Below are 21093 nucleotides of genomic sequence, written 5' to 3'. Positions count from 1 at the left end.
CATACTGTAAACAGTAATGGTACCTTCTCAAAGAAATCAGCTTCTACTAATAAAAGGCAAGGACAATGTAACTGTCCTTAGTGTGACTGTTCCTAGTTTAAACTTAATTGTCCTTCAGGGAAGGATGGGAAAGGTCTGTGCTTTCATATTTATTTTTGCCTGATTCAAATACATTTCCTGTTGACATTGTCATTAAATACTGTAATTTCCGAGACTGAATCATTCACAGTCATGTTTGACATCTTTCCCGAAAATGTGAATTCATGGAACAAAATGTAAAGGCAGAATTCATCTTATGTTGGAAGCATTTCCTCCAAATACTTATTGGATACTTGTATTTGTTGTGTGCCCTAAAGAACTACTCATAGAGGTAAATAGATTAGTAATTTTTGTCAGCCGAACATCAGAAAAGAGATGGTATTTTGTCAGTAGCAATTCGTTGGGGAGAGAAAGAGGAGGAGACCGGGGAAAGGTGAAGGGGCGAATGGGTAGAGCTCATTTCTCTGGGGGAAAAAGGGTAGACTACCACCATTCAGGCCAGTTTTTGCCATCCCTTAGGTCAGCGTTGTCTATCTTTTTCAAACTGCTGGCATCTTAAGTATCTACAATTGGTTCCTGTGTTTGCGCAGTGTACTATCTTGCTTCTTCAATTCAAAAGACTCAAACGATAAACAGTCTGAACAATGTGTCCTTTTTCCTCTATGGTCTCTGTTGCATGTAGCATGAGGCTACTTCTTCCTGTCCAAATTGTGGTTGATATGTTGTAGAATTTGCTACTTTAATTTGCAAAGGCCTGTTTTTTACTGCGCACATTCTTGCGACTAAGCTGTTTCTTGAAAGTGCCTGTGATGATAGCAAATTGTGCGATCTTAAACTGGAAAATGTGGTAGCTCACCACAGGGGTTGAAGTATGGGATGCAGCTACTCTTCCGGAATGGCCTTTTCTGCAATTTTCTCCATTGTAGAGGGCTACTGAAAGACTCAAAGTGATAAAAGTTTAGAGGGCATGGACTCCCTCTGGGATGCGTTCTTAACTACTTCTTTGTTGGTCTAACAGAAAGCCGTTTCAGGAAGTTCGTCAATAAAAACGTAGTCGGTTAAGTGGGTTTTCTGATGTGGCATCTATAATATATTGCTTTGCTTTTCATGGTTCTTTCATTGGTTTGTACAGATAGGTGCCTACAAACCTGTTTGATCAATTTTTTGATGAAATCTTATTCAAGCTTTTTCCTGGGCATAAACTGAAACAGTATGTTATTACAGGAGTTAGTGCAGAAGTACATTTGGCTGCTAAGGAGGTTTGTTCTTTCCATGTATGACTGTACTAGGGGCTTAGAACAACATTAATATTAAAAGGTCAAGAGTATGTTTGAGTGAATTCCTGCATAATAACAGCAGCGTATTTATAAACCAGTAAGTCTGACCTGTGACTAAGTTTTTCTCTCTCCAGATAAAGAAAATATTTCTCTGTAGTATCAACCGAGTGGGAAAAGATATGAAAAGTAGTGCATCTATTGCGTTTATTGAAATTGCCTGCTTGAGTATCCCTTGCCAGCATCATGAGGCTTGCATTTGTTAGATCCAATGGACAGAAACTGGTTTTCTGCAGGGTGGCCCTAGCCCTACAATGTGTCTTGATGGGATTTCTAAAACCCTTCGGTAAGTGCTGGATGCTCCAGGGTAGCTGTAACTCAAATGTGAGCGGATGAGAGCTGCAGAACAGGGTTAAGGGATTGCCGGAGCTGGTGTCAGCGCCACTGAGGAAGTGAAAGTTTTTGGTAAACACACAGGAAGGGGATGGGCAGGAGAAAGAGGAAATCTTCTGTTGGATGTTCTGCGTTCAACTTGTTCAAAATACATTGCAAGAGTCATTTGAATGTGCCGTTATGGCGTAGCAGAACATGCAAATGGGATTCAAAGTACATTTTTGTAACTACAGGCCTACCGTTGCAAAAGATCTGCTAAACTATGCAAAGGCTAGAGAGAAGTATTGCAACCCATAAGAGCTGGAGAAAACTTGCCTTTTAAGCAACTCTCCTGCTGTATTGCTGGCATGGCACTTTGTCTTCCTTTTTCTGTCTTGCGAGGTCTTTGCTCTGTCACTGATGTCCAGCTGTTCTTGCACTGGCTGTGAGAGGGATTGCAGCAGCTGTCCTGGCACCAGTGGAGAAGCTCCGGACCGTATTGAGGTGAATGCTAAGCCCATTTCTCTTGGGATGTAGATGGCCTGATTGATGATTTCCATTCGGCAGGCGGTGGTCAGCAGTACTATCACAAGGCTGGACTATGAAAGCTCGCCTCTTCTGAAAATCTCCCACTGAATTTCCTTGGTAGCGGTTCCATCTCTCTGCCATGACGCTTAACCAGTGTGTCTGAAAAGTCTTAGAGCCACACTGATTTGAATGTCTTCATTAGTAATAATGTGCTGTTTGTTTGGGGGGGGGGTTTCTCCCCAGTTTCCTGGAAAAAGCCATATTTCAGTGTTTATCCAGCTGTAGCAGTACTCCCTTCTTACTGCTGTTTCCTTTTTTTCTTCTCCCATCATTCTTTTATTTCCCCAGCATCATTGTGTTGTTTCTTTTTCTCCACCTTTCTCTTCAGGACTGTTGGTGGTATAAGCTGTTTATTTCATCTCTTGATTTGGATCTCTGTGCAGCAATTTTTCTTCTTCCCCTTCCAGAAAAATAAGCCTCAGCACCTTTAATAATTTAGTTATCATTTGTAATCTACTTGTCCTACCTTATCAGGGAATACGTGCCCTAAAATATCTACCCCCAGCCTCTTGAAAGTGTGAAAACCAATGGAGTACTGATATGGTCTTCACAGTGTTTTAAGAAGCTTATGCCTCCTTAAAGGGCAGCTTTGTACTTCTAGAGATGGCCAGCAAGACTCTTCTGTCTAGAGTATGTATTATGTGTAGGTGCAATCTATCTTTAGAGACAGCTATCACTGTTTACCGTGTCTAATTTAAAATGGTGACCTCAACCTGACTCGAAAGAGGTTAGTTTCTGTCTTGAAAATGGTCAGCGTGGATTGTCTGCTACCCCTTTGTCTGCCATCCTGTGATGTTGCTTCAACCTTCTCTGCTAAAGTTTCATTTCTGTTGTAGGCAGGAGGTTTTTCTGTGCTGTGTAGTGGCACATGCAAAAGGTTTTGGAGCCAGCGTTGACCCTCCTTGTAAATACACCTGGTTCAGTGATGCGGAGTGTGGATTTATTGGCACGTGTGCTGGCCTGTGAAGAAGAATCCAAGGCTTGGTATCGTGGGGGTGTGGTGCTGAGGCAGCAGCTCTTATTCCATGATTTCCATGCTGTGCTCCTCAGCGTTGACATGCCCCGTATGCTCTGTTCCCACAGAAAGTGAAACTTCAGAAAGTTAGCTTTAAGAAGGCAGTACACGTTTTGAAGAATCACCTTCAGTGGAGCTGGCACGAGCAGAAAAGAGATTTGGCTGGTGGAGTGAACAAGTGGGAGAAAGGTGTTTCAGGTGAGATGTTTCTGCTCTCAGTGGAGTACTTAAGCAAGGCCGAAGGCATTGGATACAGGTGCCAGAAAGTGCAAAATTCAGCATTTGAATAGCTTGTTTGAATTGGAGATCAGAACAGTATTCTCTTCTGTAGTGTATTTGACTATGTACAATGACAGTCTTTTCCTGCTAGGTTTAGATGGGTGAAGAGTCCTTTTCCTTTCTCCTACAATAAAAGCAAAAATTATCAAGATGCTTGGCATAGTATGACACAGGAAAGTAATTTCTCCTTTGAGCACAGAATACAGTTTCAGTAATGTGACTGTATTATGTTTATTACATGTTCCTAGGGACTGTAATTGTCTCTACCCCAGTAGTTATCATCCTTTGCTTTCTTATTTGATTGTTTTTTGTCCTTTTATCTCTCTGCTTCTGCAGTCTTTGCTCTTCATTTATTTCTCAGCATCAACCCCAATTCTGACTTCTCAGGTATTTCAGCCTCCTCTCCTACACCTTTTCTCAAGGTTTCTGTTGTCCTTAGAACTTCCTGTGCATGCCCAACCATGAAGCAGTCTTACTGGTTTTTAAGCGTCATCTTTGCACAGTGCTTAATTCTATGGAATTCAAATGTCAGTTCGTTGTAGACTCATGACAGTTCTCCTGAAACAGACTATATATTTGATATTTGAAGCTGCAAAGGTTATAGACTTTAATGAGTAGCCAGTATGGTTGCAATAACAGCGCTGTGAAATTCTTGCAGTCTGCAATATGAATGTGAATGTAATTCTTGTTATGGACTTCCAGTTTACTGTGAATCTAAGTCTGCCACAATTATCATGCGTGCTGTCCTACTCTTTAAGGTCTGTGTCCTGCACTTTGTGCAGAAAGTCCTGGTGTGAGCGACTCGAAGCCTGTAGAGCTCCTGCAAGTCGTGCACAGTCATTTACAGGATCAGAGCCTGGTTCAGAGGAGCTGGCTGTGGTTGTAACTGCTAGGTCTTCATCCGTGATCAATTGCAAGGCTCTTGACCATTAAGCAAGACTAGAAACTACAGAAAATACTAAATGCTGTGCAATCCAGTAATGATACATTGTGAATACAGCCATGTTGGTTGTTTTTAGAGAGAGAAAACAAGAAATGTCGAGGCAAAGTCAAAATAGTAGCAGCGGTCAAAGTATTAATCAGTTTCTGAAAATGAAATAATTTAACATGCTGAGCAAATGCAACATGTTTCTTCAAGTCAGTCCTCTACTCAGAACTTTTATTTAGTGTAGAATAGTTTATCTCAAATATAAAAGAACTTTAATCAAGTTAATATTCTTGCATAGCTGCTGTCCCGTTGATTTGGGGAACTATGTGTTCTTTCTTGCCTGTGAGAAAGATCATCTGCAAAGACATACGTGTTTAAAATCCAAGGTCTCCAGTCCTTCCTTAGAATGTTTGAAGTAGGAACAATCAAGTGAACCACCATATCAGCAATTCACAGCCCTCTCTTGAGACTCCAGATTCCCACTCTCACTCCTCTCTGAAAATGGAAAGAATGTCAAATATTTTAAATTTTGGTTAACTTTCAATAAAATTCTTATTCATGCTCACGTGTGCAAGAAACATCAAAAGCATGCTTAGAAACTTGGAAGTGAATTTTTACTCCATGTTCATGCAGTGACATATTTCCTTTTACACTCTTACTGTCACCCCAGCATGTAGTTTCACAAGACTAATAAAAGTGTGCTTCGGGCTTTACGTGCCAGGCTTTCAGACCTGAACCACTAGCAATTTGCAGTCCTTCAGGATACGTTTGGTAGACTCACTAGATTTTTGTTAGCGTTTTAAAAGAAGCCAACACTCATTAAATACAGAGTAGCTGTTATCAACAGCTACTATAAATGAACCCTAATGGGGGTTATTGAATTTCATTTTACATATCAGCAACAGCTGGTCTGTTCAGAGAGTTCCCATTCAGCTTCTTACAGTCCCAGGAACTTGAATTTTTCTTAATACAACTGAGGGGTCTATTCTCAAATTGTTGATGGGAGTAGGGGCCTCCCGGTGCCACTGGGGAAACTGGCATGCAAAATCAGCATACTTGTATCTATTCACAAAACCCTGATCTCAAGGATTTAATCTAAACAAACTCCCCAAATTTCTCATACTATAACTCTTTTAGCTCTATTTATCATATTTGCAGCAAACTTTTGGTTCAGACAGTATCTCTTGGTGCCCACACGTGTATCCCAAATTGCAACAGTTGCTTAGAACAGTTTACTAAGCTGGGTGAGAAATCAACTGGAATGTGCATGCTTTAGGTTCATGCCCTCAAAGGAATATAATTAACACAGAATTTAAAATTAAGTAACACAGAGTTTAAAATTAAGTAAAATAAACAAGTTATAAATAGACCTCTGTGAAGTGCCAGAGCCTGGAGTACAATCTTGCACCCTTGAAGTTAAGGGATGTTCTCCTACTTACATCAGTGAGAACAAGATGAGGTAGTTCGCAACAGGAATACTTACACAGTGCTGAATGTTGTCCTGGTATCCCTGTGAAGATCAAATACCATAAAATTTCATTTCTGCTGGTGTAATTTACTGGCACCAGATTTGTCACTGTCTGATTATTTTTTTTTCTTTTTGAGAACTCTTGCAACTTCCTCTTGTGACTTAAGAAAACTTGTCCAAGGTTTGCAGGCACTAGGAGGAACTGGGCTCTGAGTAAGAGTGTTAGCTCACATCAGCCTGAACGCCTTAACCCCAAATTTCCAAATTTTCTTTTAGGCTTAGAGTTCATTCTTAAATCCATATTACATACACCAGTACAGTGGCCTGTGTTTCAGGAAGGTTTCTCTGTGTATATCTAATGCTGTACAGCTAATGAAACACAAAACAGTCTGCTGGAGAAGTAACTCTTTTTTTTTTTTTTTTTTTTTTTTTCCAATTGAACTATATGCTGGTGTTTGAAGAGGGTGAAAAAAAATGTGTTTTTCTTTTGTGAGTTATTTTGTGAAATTCAGTGCTTTAGACAGGTGCCCAAGACATCATATGATGCTATTAAAACAAGAATGCTATGTTTAAATTGCAAGTTTGGCCATGAGTACGTGTCAGCATTTAAACGTGGAGGTGACAGCAAATGAAGAAGCCCTCTGACCAATGGAGCAGGATGGTAAATGCAATGTGGGGCAAAGTAATATGAATTACAAAATGACCAGGCTAGTACAGAGTTAAGATTCGTTGACGCAGAACTTATTCTGCACTAATTGAGTCATAACTACTTAATCCATGTTGAAAGTGGATTGTAGAATGCATAAAACCAAGTAATATTTATAATAATTGATTTATTCCATGGGGATATGGTTACCTGAATTTGAGAGAACAAAGCTAATATGCATTAATGATCTGGTCCCCGTTTCCCCCTTTTATTAAACACACTGAAAAGAGAAGATAAACCCAAAAGAGAAGTGGTATACTTTTTATTAGGTCATCCTCAAAACCTTCATCAGGGCTTGTTGGCTGTGAATTCGCTGTCCTCCATCATGTTTCATTGACATGTTGTGATAACTTCATGATCTTTGAGTTCTGTGTACAGTATAGCAATGGGTTTGAATTACAGGCACATCTCAAAGAAAGAGATCGCATCTGCAAAAGAGTCTTTATTGCCAACAACATCTTTAACTAGTTGAAGGCCACGTTCATAAATAACCATCTTCTTCTCTTAGGCATAGTAGCTATTAATGATTCTCCCTAACAAATGTCCCATTAATACATTTGTCTGAACATGTGGAAGCTGAGTATTAGGCTGCTTTAGTAGAATGAGATGAAAGTTTCAAGTGTTGGATGCTACCTGCAACTATACTTTCCCATGTGCCTTCTGGATGGGACAGACAGAGCAACAAATTTCACTTGAAGTGCTAGTTGGGGTACAGCCAGGTGATGATATCAGAGTCACATCAATTTTCCGCAAACTCTCTAAACATTAGCAAGCTGCTCGCTTTGTCCCATGTCTTCTTCTGAGGCTCTTTGATACGGGGAGAAGCTAACTCTCATTTCTCTTTCACGTATCAGGTGGTAACGCCAACACCGTGCACTGCACAGTAGCTCATGCAGGGCCGCTTGACTCAGTGTAATTTGTTTGTGTGACTGTGCCTTTGGTTTCAAGTACGTTGATGGGTATGTTGAAGTCAACACCTGAGTAAAACCGCCGAGTATATGAATTAGGCCTTTTGGACTGACATAGAAACCCTTTTTGCGCGCCTCTCAACTACACCTTGTTTTGGGAGGCAAAGTGTGTGCGTGTGTGTGGAGGAGAAGGGGAGAGCGAGGAGCTAGGTAAGTGCTGTTGGGAGTGAAGAAGGATAGGTCCCAGATCTGTGTTCTTCAAAGAGACTATGTGAAGCTTGTCCTTCTGCCCTTCTGTCACATCACTTGTTGTGATGATGACGTCATTTAGGCTACTGCTAGACCTCACTCCAAAACCTTGGTTTTTTTATGGGTAGTTTCTTATTTTCCTATGCCACAGTGATTGTGCTAGTCACTGAAAAGGGAGAGGAGAAGGATCCTTATACTGCTGGTAGACACGGACATCTATAAAGCTCAGGGGAAATATTAGACTACTGAAACTTTAGCATTCTGCTGTTATTGGCCAAAGTGGTCAATTTAAAGCTGAAAAAATTGCATGTGAGTCATAGATAGACTCAGTTTGGAATGTAGACGCACTCCTTGGGGTTTGCAAATCGGAGTGGGACACTTCTAATACTTAGGAAAAATGTCAGTCCTCTTCAATGTAGTGGTTTGGCCAAATTTTCATTTGGAAATGGAGATTTGGTTATATAGAGCTGCTGTTTGTCATTACTGAGGTTTTTTACCAGTACAGAAAATGACATTTTTACTTATAGTTTGCAGACTTTTAAGTCTGTAAAGTATTTTGGGAACCTTACTTTAAGTTGGTTAACACGTTGGTACAGTTTTTTCTCTGTTCCATTTCGTATGATCCTTTTGAAGAATTTGGTAGAAGTATTTATCCTGTTATGACAAATTAAGATGTTATTTGACCTTTTGCCCTATGTTCAAAAGATATAGTACAGTGGAAAAAAGTTGAGGAAATGGAAGATGCGGTTGCCTGAGGGTTGGCAAAGTGAATTAATTCATTGTTGATATTGATTCAAAATTCTGGAGGATACAGTTGAGGCAAATGATTGTAATAAAATGAAGCGAGTGTTATAAGTTCAGAAAACAGATGTTGGCTTAATGTAAGACTCGGTTTAAAATCAGTGCCAAAAATACTGACTACATGAATCTGGAACATTTTCATAATATATAAAGTCTATTATGCAATGTTAACAAAATTACAATCTTGTGTGGATTAACTTTCTTGTGTTTTAGTATTTTTCTTCAATTGAATAAACAAGGAAAAGGATCAGTAGTTTGTATAAATTATATTCCACTTCATTTCAATGTAATGGTTTGTTTCAGAGTTTTATTTTTATCCTTTTACAAGCATTATAACATTATTATGCTACCACAATTACATTATTTGTTTTTCAGTGTTTCTTGATATTTTTTCTTTGTTTTAATTTTTGTTTTTTTCACTGCCAAAATTCTTGCATTAAACCAAGCTTTTAACAAATATAGGCAAAAACTGTGGCAAATTTATAGAAAAATAGAAGATGCTTCTTTCTTGGTCAAGGCCACCCACCCCTATTAGAGCTACCTTTCATGTTATCAACTATGATGATATTTATTATATATGTTATGCTGTCATTTATGAGTTCCAACAAAGATCGTGTATCATTTAGCTGAGCACTGAATAAACTTACCCTCTCCCCAGACACTTAAAGGCTAGACAGGCAAAGGTTAGACAGTGGATTACTATCATCTGAATGTAGAAAACTGTTTGCCTGAACTGATACAGTTAGTTTTACCAAAGCACTCCTATTTCAAAGGCTGCAGAGGGAAGTACATAAGCCTCAAATCTTGCCTGATCACGCCTGATTTCTATATAACTGTATTGGATCACTTTGTACTTGGAAGTTTGAGGTGTGATAACTTAAGTCATATATTTTCCATTTAGTATAGCGATGCATTAATTACTGTTGGTTAGTATATAGCTAAAATGCCTGGAGTAGTAAGTAAAAAAAAAAAAAAAAAAAAAAAAGGAGAGGGATATAGGAGAAAAGGTTTCTCCCGTGTATACAATGAAACATCAATACAACATCAGTACAGCAACACCAGGTATTTTACCTCATCAGAAGTTTCCTGATCTTATGTCAGCAGTTGGGGGATTTTTTGCTATATGTTGTAATACACAGGGTATTTCCACAGTAGTCAGATGGCAGCACACTTTTTTTGCTCTGTTCAAACTCAATTTTTGATTTAAAAAATCTTTAAATTAGGAAATGGAGTTGAATTATGAAAGTTGCATAGTCCTACCCCTGGTTTCAATATGCAGGCCAATGTGGGAAAGGAAAATGGGACACCAAAGGGTGGAAGAATGATTATTAATGAGAACAGTAGTCAGCTTGGTAATAAGCTCAACAAAGGTTTCTGCCAACCCAGGTTTGGTCAAACTGAGACATTTGTGCGCTACCGTCAGGAATCTGGGCTCTGAAAAGGAAGAGCAGAAGTACTGGTGCAGGGCTTAAAACTGAATGTTGTGGAGGAAGTAGAAACGTGACGGATTTATAACTGTAGCAGGAACGTTAGAGAGCACGAAGGTGATAGCATCATAATTTCTGTAACTGATATAGGAACACCCTAAAAAAAAATTTGAGATAGCATGGACGAAATAGAATTTGTCTTGGTTGCAATTGCTGAGGCAAGAATTGTGAAAGAAGCTGAATGGGGTAGTGGTGCCTGTCTGCTGCACTTCCCCGAAGTCTTGCTAATACCACTCTCTGTTGCCTAATGTCACATTAGCATTACATTGAGACTTATTTTAAATACTTTCATGTGCAATGAAAAAATAGGAGTCCCCTTGTGATATTAGGAGGTATTAGAAACACACAAGCAGCTGAAAATACTGTGCAGAAAGAACGGTCTGGCAAAATAACGGGGAGAAATTTAATATCAGGGTACAAGATCATGCCACTGGAGATACAAGAGGAAAATCTGCTGTGACAACAATTTGTCATTATGAAAAATGAAACGAACTTGAGTGCCTTAACTCATCACAAGAGGATAGAAAGGCTAGCATGATTGATGAAAGTGCAAAAATAAAAAAATTGCTGGAATTTATTGGGCGATGTACTTCTGTAGATGGAAGAAATAGAAATACTATTTCTTGCAAGGGATTGCTGAAAGTCATCTGGGAACACCTGACCAACTCCAGCCTCCTGCCCTTTAGTGGGATGAGTTCAAACTGAAACAGATGTGGAGAAGGACTCCTGGGATAACTAGCAAAAATGGAAAAGACTGAAAGGGTTTGGTCTTTAAAGCCTAGAAAAGAGGCTGAAAGAGATGTGACTTCTTGCTAATCGCCCAAGAGGACGAAGGGCTAAATGACATTTGTCCCCAAAATGTGCTGAAGACTGGGAATTATGAGACAGCTTCTAAGCCAAGTAGAGCGAGGTTCTGAAACCTTTCAGCGATAATATTTTATTCTTGCTCACCACCATCCATTAACCTCTCTAAAACTGGAGCATGGCAAACTCCCTTCTGAGCTTGTACGATGTGATTGTGCTGCTCAGAATGGGTCTGCCTTTCCCAGAAGGTAATTTTCAGTCCTGTGCTCTAATCGTGGGTGATAAACTAGATAGCTCTGTTATCTTGCTCTCATTTGAGAGTTTGAATTAAATGAGAGTAAGTTCAAGGAAATCTCACAGTAACGTGCTTGTTGCATACTTTTCCACTACAACAATATTTGGGGTTTGATGGTTACACTGGGGATTAGCTTGTTTCTCTTCTTTGCCTGTTTATGTAAATATACATGTCAAAATATTATTTTAGCTTTGCCTTACCTTTTGTCAAAAAAAAGTTTGAAGCAGCTAAAGAATTCCCCAAAATTTTCCTTTTTAAAAAATGCTGTCAGCCAGACTACTGCTTCTCACATCACAGGAACAGAGGGAGTCTACACTGGCCAAGTCTATCATAGGTAAATACGGAGGAGATTTAGGCTATCCATGCTCCTTCTTTTATGTATTGCAGGGAGCGCATGGTGATTTGTGCCCGTGTGTGCATGTGTGTATATATATATACACGCCCATATATATGTTTCTCACATAAGGGAAAAATTCAGTTTGGGAGGCATGGAGATGACATAATCCAGACCTAAGCTAATTTAAAAAAGACATTAAAATACATAAGGCGAGGAATGACTGAGACATACACAACCGTTTCAGCAAAAAGGCAAGGGAAGAACAAATTGCTTCAGTTCCCCTAGTTGGTCTCCAGTGCAAAAACAAGATGTAGGAAGTGAAACAAGCCCAAGATGAAAGCTGACCCAGGATTTCTGTGTTTGCAAGTGTCTAGTTTGATGCAAGTTACTAGGCAGTTGGGACTTACAGTAAAATTTAAATGTGTGTATATGTATATAATATAAAATATATTGTGGATGCCCCCTCCCTGGCAGTGTTCAAGGCCAGGTTGGATGGGGCTTTGGGCAACCTGGTCTAGTGGAGGGTGTCCCTGCCCATGGCAGGGGGGTTGGAACTAGATGATCTTTAAGGTCCCTTCCAACCCAAACCATTCTATCATTCTATGATATTATGTATATTATTAAATATATATATTTATATTATGCATATGTTATATATTTATATGTATATATATGTGATGAATTGCAGGTATAAGAGCAAGGCCGAATAAAATCAAAACTAATCATTTTTGAGACAAGCAAGGAATAGGAATCAACATCCGTTCTGTTGCTCTCCAGTTTAATTCTTTCCCATTATTCCAAACCACAGATAATTTATTTTTGTCGCTCTTATTCTCACTCCAGTCTAGTAGCACATGTTCATTGGCACTATGGAAATACGTATAGAGCAGTACAGATGAGGCTTTGCTGAGCCCTACACCTCAGCTGAAACTCCTCCTCTGTGTTCCTTGGAGGTTCTGCACCATGTAGCGATGGGTCAGAAAGGAACCCCGGTTTCCCAGGCCCCTCAGAGATGTTCCTCCTTATAGTCCTAATAACAAAGGTATAAAAGAAGGTCGATGCAACACTCAGGTACCATAGATGATGTGGAACATAGAGAGGAAGTCACCAATAAAGGTTAAGATAAATGAATTCCTTAAATTTCAGGTTTTTCCCATTTTCTTTTTCATGGAATGTGAAACCTGAGCAGTTGATAGAAGTGATGTAGAAAGTTGGGTGAAGGTAGTGAGAAGCAGGTGTTGGTGTCCTTGGGCAGAGTGGGCTTATGATTCTTCTTCCCCAGCAGTTTTAGATCTAAGTCCATCACTCTGAGTTTGTTTCTCAAGACACTTCCGCCTTGACCTTGAGGTTAATGCAAAGAAGTCTCACATTCTCGATTATTCAGGAGATCTGATGAAGGCATCACTGTGTTACCTCTGGCCGTATAGCTTGTGAAGTAGCAGCAAACCAGCTGGCATTAAAGGCCAGAATGAAACATCTGAATCAGAGGAGGGAAAAGATGTCCTTTTCAATTTTTGAAAGACATGTTAAAAAATAAAATTATTTACACCTCTGCTCTCTAAGCTGCTTTAAATCTCCAGGTTTAAAAACAGATGTTTTTTTTAATATATAGGTGTGAACAATTGCTTCCTGTTCTTTGATTCAAAAGCTTAAATATAGAGCAACATTCAAGACTCAGAATAATTTGGGGGGGGTCTTGATTTTTTTTTTTATTTTTTTTCTTTATACTTCTTAATGCACCGTCTCTCTCTTACTTGTACTGCTAAAGAACATCTTTTATATATACATATATATGCATAAGAAATTTTGTGGCTTAAATGAAGACTTTACTGCTTATAAATCTTGTAATTGAATACAAATTTATTTATGTACCTGTTAAAATGCATATATATATCTGTTAAAAGCCTAAGCCACCCACAGAATTGGTGTTTGTATACATGATTACTGACCATTTGAACAACAGATATTTATTTGATAAAATAGAATTGCTTGTTCTACAACTCACTGTTGTAGTTCTAATTCTTTTTAAAGTTATTTTATTATTGGAAAAGCCAAAGTATAATCTATTTTAGCTGTTTTTTAAAAGTGTGCATTTTCTGCAAAGATTAAAATGAAGGAACTCTAAACTGTTGAAAAGTCTGTGAGGATTTGAGAATCATTTTCATAGAGACATGACTTTGATCAAGAAAAGCCCAGCTACATCAGGTGGATTTTTAGGAAATGGTTTCTAATGTGCACCATAAATATTGTATGCAAGAGAATCACAAGGAGGACAATAGTTGTGACCATGAGCAAAATGAAAAATGAGATCGGCTTTGTAGATGATGCGAAGGGTAAGCGCTGGGAGGAAATGAAACCTCAAATGCTGCTGATGGTGGATGGATGGGCGAGGGTCACACAAACCTTGACTGCTTCAGTTAGAAGTATTGTGGCTTTAGACACATTACTCTGCTGGCAATATAGCGAAGGCAGATAAAGCAACAGTGTTTTGGGGACAGACGGCAGCTTTTATCCCTGGAAAAATGTTGCACTAACCCTCCTGTAATCTGTTTCGAAATTAAGACCCAAGTGCTGCTGTAGCAAGACTAAACAGAGAATTTTTGGGGAGAAATTAAGACAAATGCCTCTGTAGACATCAAAATCAGTGTCTGTGGAAGAACTTGCTGCAGAGGCTCTGTCTGATGGTTCTTACGGATTCTCCTGTGGCTTTTCGAAGGGTGCCTGATCTTAGATTCTTGTTGCCATGCTGCAGATGTTAACTAAAGTACCTGTCTGTACCTCTCAGCCTTGAAATACAGCATGCTCTGTTAAAAGAGAAGCTGTTACTTTTTTTAGATATCTGTTTATATGTTAGCTGCTATGTTATATAGAGTTTCTTTTAATTAAAATGTTTATCTTTCACATCTAGAGGTGTGAACAGGACAATAGATGAAAAACATGGATGAAAAGTAGTGTCTCCTGTATTGCAAAACTGTTGGAATGAGAAATGTCTGAGTAGGAACTAACAGCATTTCTTCTGATGTCTAAATTATTTTTCTCTCGGACAAACAATAAAATAGTTTCATTTGTAATGATGCTCCGCTGTCTGGATTGCTCTTTGCTTACCAGATTCTCTTTCTCTTTTTATCTGTACAAAATGCTTCCTGGATGCTCATTGTGATACAGCAACAGAGAGCTATGCAAATGAACATTTTACAACGAGTGAAATATTTTTTTTATGCATGAATGAACTTCCCCCCTTCAGATTTTCCTTATGACTACCGTATACACTAAGAAAGATGTACACTGCATACACATTTTGTATTTCAAAGCTTTTTGCGTGGGTAATTTGCTAGGGTCGAACCTTTGTGAAGTTAACTTTGGTAACAATATAGCATTTTGTATTTTGAAAGCTATTACAATATGTGTTGATTGAAACTCTCCCTTCAACGCCTGCTGTTTATACTGGCTCTTTGATTCTTTGCTTTGATACCACTCTCGAAACCCTGGGAAAGACCTGGGTCAGATTTCAGTAAAAATGTATAATACCATGCTGGAAACGAATACGTCTGGCGCTGCAGATGAACTGAGCAGTCACTGAGCAGAAGCTTTTGAACCCAAGACAGTTACGTTTGCTTTGGGCATAGGACTGATCTTATGGAATTTTAAATGTGCAGTCTGGAACCCAGTGCACACAGCTTTACAGAGGGTTGGCAGGTACGGAAATATAAGATCTTGTGGCCTTTGAAGAGTTCAACTATCTTGCGTTTCACAGTGTCAAAAGAACGTGAGCTCATTGATCCGGTTTCTACTGCTTAAAAACTATTTTACAACTTTGTTTATGCTTTGTCTCCGTTGTCCACCTATACTTGTTTAGAAATAGAACAAGGTCAGAAATTTAAATATTAAATTATATACCATATACTTAACTATATTGATCTATATTAAGTGCTAAACATACATTTTATGTTATTGCATATTTTTCATATATTTCTTTTGCAAGATTTAAGAGGTTTGTTCTATCAAGAAGCTAAAAGTCTCCGGATGTGTCCACATGAGCATTTTAGTGAGATGGGGATCCCACTGCGGAAGCAGTCGCCCCCACTTGCTGGGCTGCAGTTCGTGTTGCGGAGCAAACTCAGAGTGCAAGAACGGGACTGCTTTAGGAAAAGGCATTGCGGGGCTTACCTTTAAATAAACCGTTGCTATGGTCTTGCTCCTACTGAATGTTCACTCCTTGGGGCTATACTGGAGCGAATGGGGCAATGGCACCCCTTGAAGCAGGTATGGGCTTCAGCACCAGCTGTTGGGGCTATTTGCTAATGCAGACCTAGCGAGGTCCCGTGAGGACTACGGGTTTCCATCTCCATGTGGAGAAAACCCCCAGTGCTTCACGATGAGGCTCAGGATCTTCTCTGGTGCCATCACATGTGTTATCTCACATACTGTTATTCGTGCGATTTCACACGACATCGAGTTGTGGGATTACGGAGCACCTGCACGTTGGCAGGTTGTTACTGTCACGAACAAATGCTAACCTTGAACTTACCGGCACAACCTCACAGCAGGCTTAAGTTACAGCTAGCTGTCCACGTGCTTTAAGCTGCAGAAAAAAAATCTGAGTAAAAATCCTTTTCTCTGAGTTTACACCGGCACTGGGCAAGCTGCAGTCTCTAGAGATATCTTCAGCTTTCTCACAGCAATAGGGAAAGGGATTTTTGGCTGACAATTTAGATCAAATTACTTTATGTCCTCCACTTTAGCTGTTTGTTCTCTAGAAGCAGAATTATTCAAGAGCAAAAAGGTTAATACTTAGGTAGCTAAATACCTGATCTTGCAGATACAGCAGGTAATTAAACACTGGGCTTCCTGTTGTCTAGGGTGAGCAGGCAAACACCAGCCTGCCTGTGGGTGTACAGAAATTTCCTATGAACCATTAACTACAGAACAAGAGTCATCCATATATCCACAAATACAAATAAATATTTTTTTTAAAAGTAATAATCCTTCTCAATATTTCAAAACAACTAGTATGTAACCCATGTAGAGCTGAGAATTTGGAAAAATCTCCCAATGGGTGTTCTCACAAACTAAAATTAAGCATTAAAGATACTTGCTTCTCAGGGGAGATCCTGGCTGAAGGTGCACCCAGTGCCTTCAAACAAGTACGGGAACACTGAAATGTTGATACAGAAGACAAAACTGTACTCTCTGCCTCTGTGGTATGGTGATGCCTGGTCAATGCCTATTAATTTTCTGTATGATTCCTTTTATTTTTAATTCAAGAGAAGATGAGAAGGGGAGCAATGAGTTCTCATGCTGCTTTTAAGCCACTATCACAGTTCACTGCATCACTACTGAGATTTTTTGGACATCCAAGATTTGTTGGCACTAGATGACAGATAATTTGCAGAAATGGTAGGAGAGGAGATACCCTCCTGTCATGTTTAGAAGAAAACATACAGCCTGTGGATAGGACAGTGCATCTGTCATTATGTGGTGCTTCCCGAACAGTGGGATGGGAGATTAAATGAAGGTGATGTGGGAAGTTGAGACCTGTCACGTGGGAGTGCTTATGGCCTTGGTTTATTGTTATAGTCAGTTAGGATTATGATTATTATCAGTATTGTTACAAAAGTACAAATCTTAGCATGGACCTAGACCAATCTGGCTAATTGCCCTCCCCACAGGGGTAGGGTGTGTAGGGTACCATCCCACTGAAACAGTTGTGTCTGCAAGTGGGCACCTCTACTATTTTAACTGTTTACTTTGATGACTTTTTCCATCCTAGAGATGAGGAAAAAGCGAGGTGTAGTGTAGGCTGTAACAATCTGCTTTAGCTTCTCCAGCTGTGTTTTACTCAGTGCTGGTTTACTTGAGCCTGTATATGCACTGAGCTCTTCTTTTAGGTTTTATATTGTTCTTCAAAGAACTGGCTTTAAAGATTAATTAGGGCAGGGGGGGAGTGAGAGTGTGTGCCTGCAAGGGAAAATGTGACTGTGAACCTAGCATTAGAGCACTGACCTGAAAGGAGGGAGAGAGGAAGGAAGGAGAGGTTTGAAAAGCATTCATAGTGGATTCTTTGAAGAGTAAGTATAAATACTCTCCTCTGAGGAATACAGAGGTAATGTTGTATATGTGTTTGCTGAAGTACTGTGTAATTACATCATGGGTTTAGCAGTCAGGTTCCAGTCACGTAGATGCTAACAGCTGTATCTTCTCGGATTTAGCATGGATGCACGTCCTGAGAGAAGGATTAGCCTTCTAAATTGTATTGAAGAAGAAATACTTGTGTGCTGATTTGCCGTCACTGATACACACACCGGCTATTTTAACAGGCCTGTTTGAACAAGGCGATTCATTACTGAAGGTCACAGTAGCAGCAGATCTGCCATGGAGCTGGGACTGCACAAGTCATCAGCCTCATGCGAGACGGGGATTTGAATCAAGCTGAGCTCCCTGTTAGACTGGCATACGCAATATGAAGTGGGGAGGTACAGGCGTTGCTAACTCCAGCTGCAGTTCTCATCATTTGGACTGGAATTTTTTCCTACATCTTCCAAAACAGCCTTTTCTCTGAAACGTACAGAAATAAGTTGTCACTACAGTAATTATATTTTTCTTATATCTATTCTGAAGGGGTTTTGGGGCTGCGGGGGGGGGATTGGTGAGAAAATACAATAAATCTGAAACATTGAAATGGTAAATAACTATTTTGAACTATTTACTTCATCTGTGGATCGAGACAAGAAGTCATTTCTTTCCTTTGCAGCAGAAAAGAGTTTTCAGCGTGTGTTCCTAGCCTTCACTAAACTATTGTGTATGAAAAGGAAGCATGTTTTTGCTGCATAGTCCAGATGATTGCAAGGGAAATGGCTTGGTTTATGGCATAATGTTTTTTGTTTAATACCTTTTTTATTCCAACAGGAAATATGGGATGTATAAAATCAAAAAGGAAAGAGAATCTGCATGGAGATGGGCTAGATTTGAAGAATCAACCAGTACGTAAAACTGAACGAACTATTTATGTGAGGGATCCAACGTCCAATAAACAGCAAAGGCCAGTAAGTAGATAGTCTCAGGGGAGAATTCCAGTAGTGAGATCAAAACATGACTGGCATAACTTAAATTTCAATCCAAAGTATGTGCATGAAAAAATTCAAATCGATCGTTAGTCCACAATTGGGCTCTTATTGTTGTGCAGTTCACCCTCAATGAATAAGTACTTAAAGAAATAAAAAATAGAAACTGGTGTTTTGTTGCTTAATTACTTTATGTTCGTCATAGTTTTCCGCATGAAAACAGTAATCCTTGGCAAAGCTTGATCTGGGTATAGCTATGGTTGTAGAAGAATGCTAGATGACTTTAGAAAACCTGAAGTAGTTTAGAACCGTTTTTAAAAGCATCGATGTTGGGTTTTTAATAGCCGTGAGATCCAGATGTTGCTTATTCTATTTAAAAAGGCTGAGGTAATCCCAGGCAATTCTTTACCAGCGCTAGTCAACTTTCCTTTTACTCACTGAAGGCCGCTACTCGACCTTGCACGAGGTGCATAGGTAAGGGTGAGCGGGGAGCGGAGGGTGCCGTGGTGAAGGGAGCTGCGCTGTGCTGCGGAAGGAACCAGCTAACGGCATTGCGTGTGTGCTGCCTGGCATTAGAAAGGAAGGGTGCAGGGAAGGGCAATCCCATCGGATACCATGTGGGTTTGCTATTTTGCGGATTGATGGGTACCTTTTTTCCCCACCCTCTCTACTGCACTGAGGAAACCCTGTGTCTGCCCTTATTCAGGGTCTGTGCTGTCCGTGGGCGTGAGGGACACCCTTCTCTCCTGTCTCAACAGCTGACACGGTGGACTCAGAACATACACATACCACAAATGACCATTTACATTTTTTTAATTACTTTTTTGGTCTTGCAGAATCTTAGCAACCTAATTGTGCTTGTAGTTCTTGAGCACGACAGCTATGTGTTAATAACTGTCCTGTTAAAGTGCCCTGCCTGAAGCCGCTTCAGCAGAAGTCACAAAACCGTGACCTTCCTTCCCACAGCTTGTGTCACACCTTCCCGAGGTCCGAGTTGCTCAACTCAAAACGTAGTGGGGACTTCTTATATTTTTATGTTGTAATTCACTTTTGAAGAATGGTGGGAAAAGATTGGAGCATTTCCTTTTAATTTAAGACATATAAGATGATACCAAAGCAACTGAATAATATGTAATTGTAATGTAAAATTGTCACCAAGATCTTAAACTGCTTAATGAAAGACATATTTTATTGTAGGCAAATCAAGAAGCACAGCTCTTACCAGGACAGAGGTTTGTCAGTGAAGGTATGTTTCCATAGGAATCTTACTGTTGTGTGCTATGCCATGTCAGCCTGCGAAATAATGCGAACGAGCCTTTGGCTTTCTGCCTTTGTAGAAGCAGAGGAGCATGGAGTCATTGTGGTAGCTTTGTATCCCTATGATGGCATTCACGAAGATGACTTGTCCTTCAAAAAAGGAGAAAAATTGAAAGTTATTGAGGAGTAAGTATGGCAGTACTGATTGTATTGCAGTTTTTCTTTGGACTCATCTAATCCCCTTTATGATTTTTTGATATCCTACTCATGACATGAGTGTATTAATGGTAAAAGAGCTCCCTTTTATGTGAAAAGATAAACACATATGGAGCTGTTGGTATGACTTGGCAGCTGCCCTTGGTAACAGCAACCAGACGTTGATCTGGTGGAGCCAATGGCTTCTCGTGGGGGGGAAGATGCTGCTGCTCTCTCCAGCATGGGGAAACCTCTCAGCACAGTAGAACCCAAACAACGCTTTATCATTTTCCTTTCCTGTGAATACTACTGTTGTTTCTGTTCTTCAGGCTGGGAGAATGGTGGCGAGCAAAATCTCTCACGACGAGGAAGGAAGGCTTCATTCCCAGCAACTATGTAGCAAAAGTAAACACCCTGGAAACAGAAGAGTAAGTTCTTCCATGCTCTAAATACTGGCAAACTTCTTCTTCACCCTGGTGGTGTATCCTTTGTGGGTTGGGCAAAAAAAAAAAAAAAAGGGTTCTAACTCTTTGAAATACTTTTCAGATGGTTCTTCAAAGACATCACCCGAAAAGATGCTGAAAGACAACTCCTGGCTCCGGGAAATAGTCCTGGAGCTTTCCTTATCAGGGAAAGTGAAACATTAAAAGGTAGGCTTTGGGATGGGTTACTTTGGAATTGATGGTGGAGTTAAAAACATACAGTCTGTCTTCACAAAAATTGGCATCAAGTGGACTGGGGTGTCCTATTGTGTGAATTTTCTGCCGTTATGTAGGAGTGAGAAGGATGAGAAAATCACCAGGAAAAGAGAGAAGAGAGTTACGGGTTAACACCCACAGCTGAGATAGGAAAAAAAAAAGTGTATGTATGTCTGTGTGGTTACATTGACAAGAAGCAGGAATGAATGAAGTGAGAGATCTTTTCCCTTCCTAACATTTGTGATTCCTTTACTGAAAGACAGTAGATGCTGCATTTTATAGTCTTCCATTATTGGGTCTGTATCCGTTGCTACAAGTTTTAAAATGTAGCT

At 39.7% G+C, this 21093-nt stretch overlaps 1 protein-coding gene across 8 annotated transcripts in view; it reads left to right on the top strand.

The window, feature by feature from the left end:
- LYN (LYN proto-oncogene, Src family tyrosine kinase) overlaps positions 1 to 21093 on the top strand; it is a 56648-nt gene that overhangs the window by 3685 nt on the left and 31870 nt on the right. For 4 of the 8 annotated variants that reach the window (XM_075744078.1, XM_075744072.1, XM_075744079.1 and 1 more), the window contains 5 exons: positions 18457 to 18593; positions 19809 to 19857; positions 19949 to 20054; positions 20393 to 20491; positions 20610 to 20713. In XM_075744078.1, coding sequence (XP_075600193.1) covers positions 18462 to 18593; positions 19809 to 19857; positions 19949 to 20054; positions 20393 to 20491; positions 20610 to 20713 — 490 coding nt within the window. In that variant the 5' untranslated portion in view covers positions 18457 to 18461. Of the gene's footprint in view, positions 1 to 2120; positions 2190 to 18456; positions 18594 to 19808; positions 19858 to 19948; positions 20055 to 20392; positions 20492 to 20609; positions 20714 to 21093 lie in introns of those variants that run through there. The other 4 variants (XM_075744076.1, XM_075744074.1, XM_075744077.1 and 1 more) reach the window with 2 other exon arrangements.

This window comes from Balearica regulorum, chromosome 2, assembly GCF_011004875.1.
Source record: "Balearica regulorum gibbericeps isolate bBalReg1 chromosome 2, bBalReg1.pri, whole genome shotgun sequence".
NCBI lineage: Eukaryota > Metazoa > Chordata > Aves > Gruiformes > Gruidae > Balearica > Balearica regulorum.
This window is presented reverse-complemented; position numbering and strand designations above follow the sequence as displayed.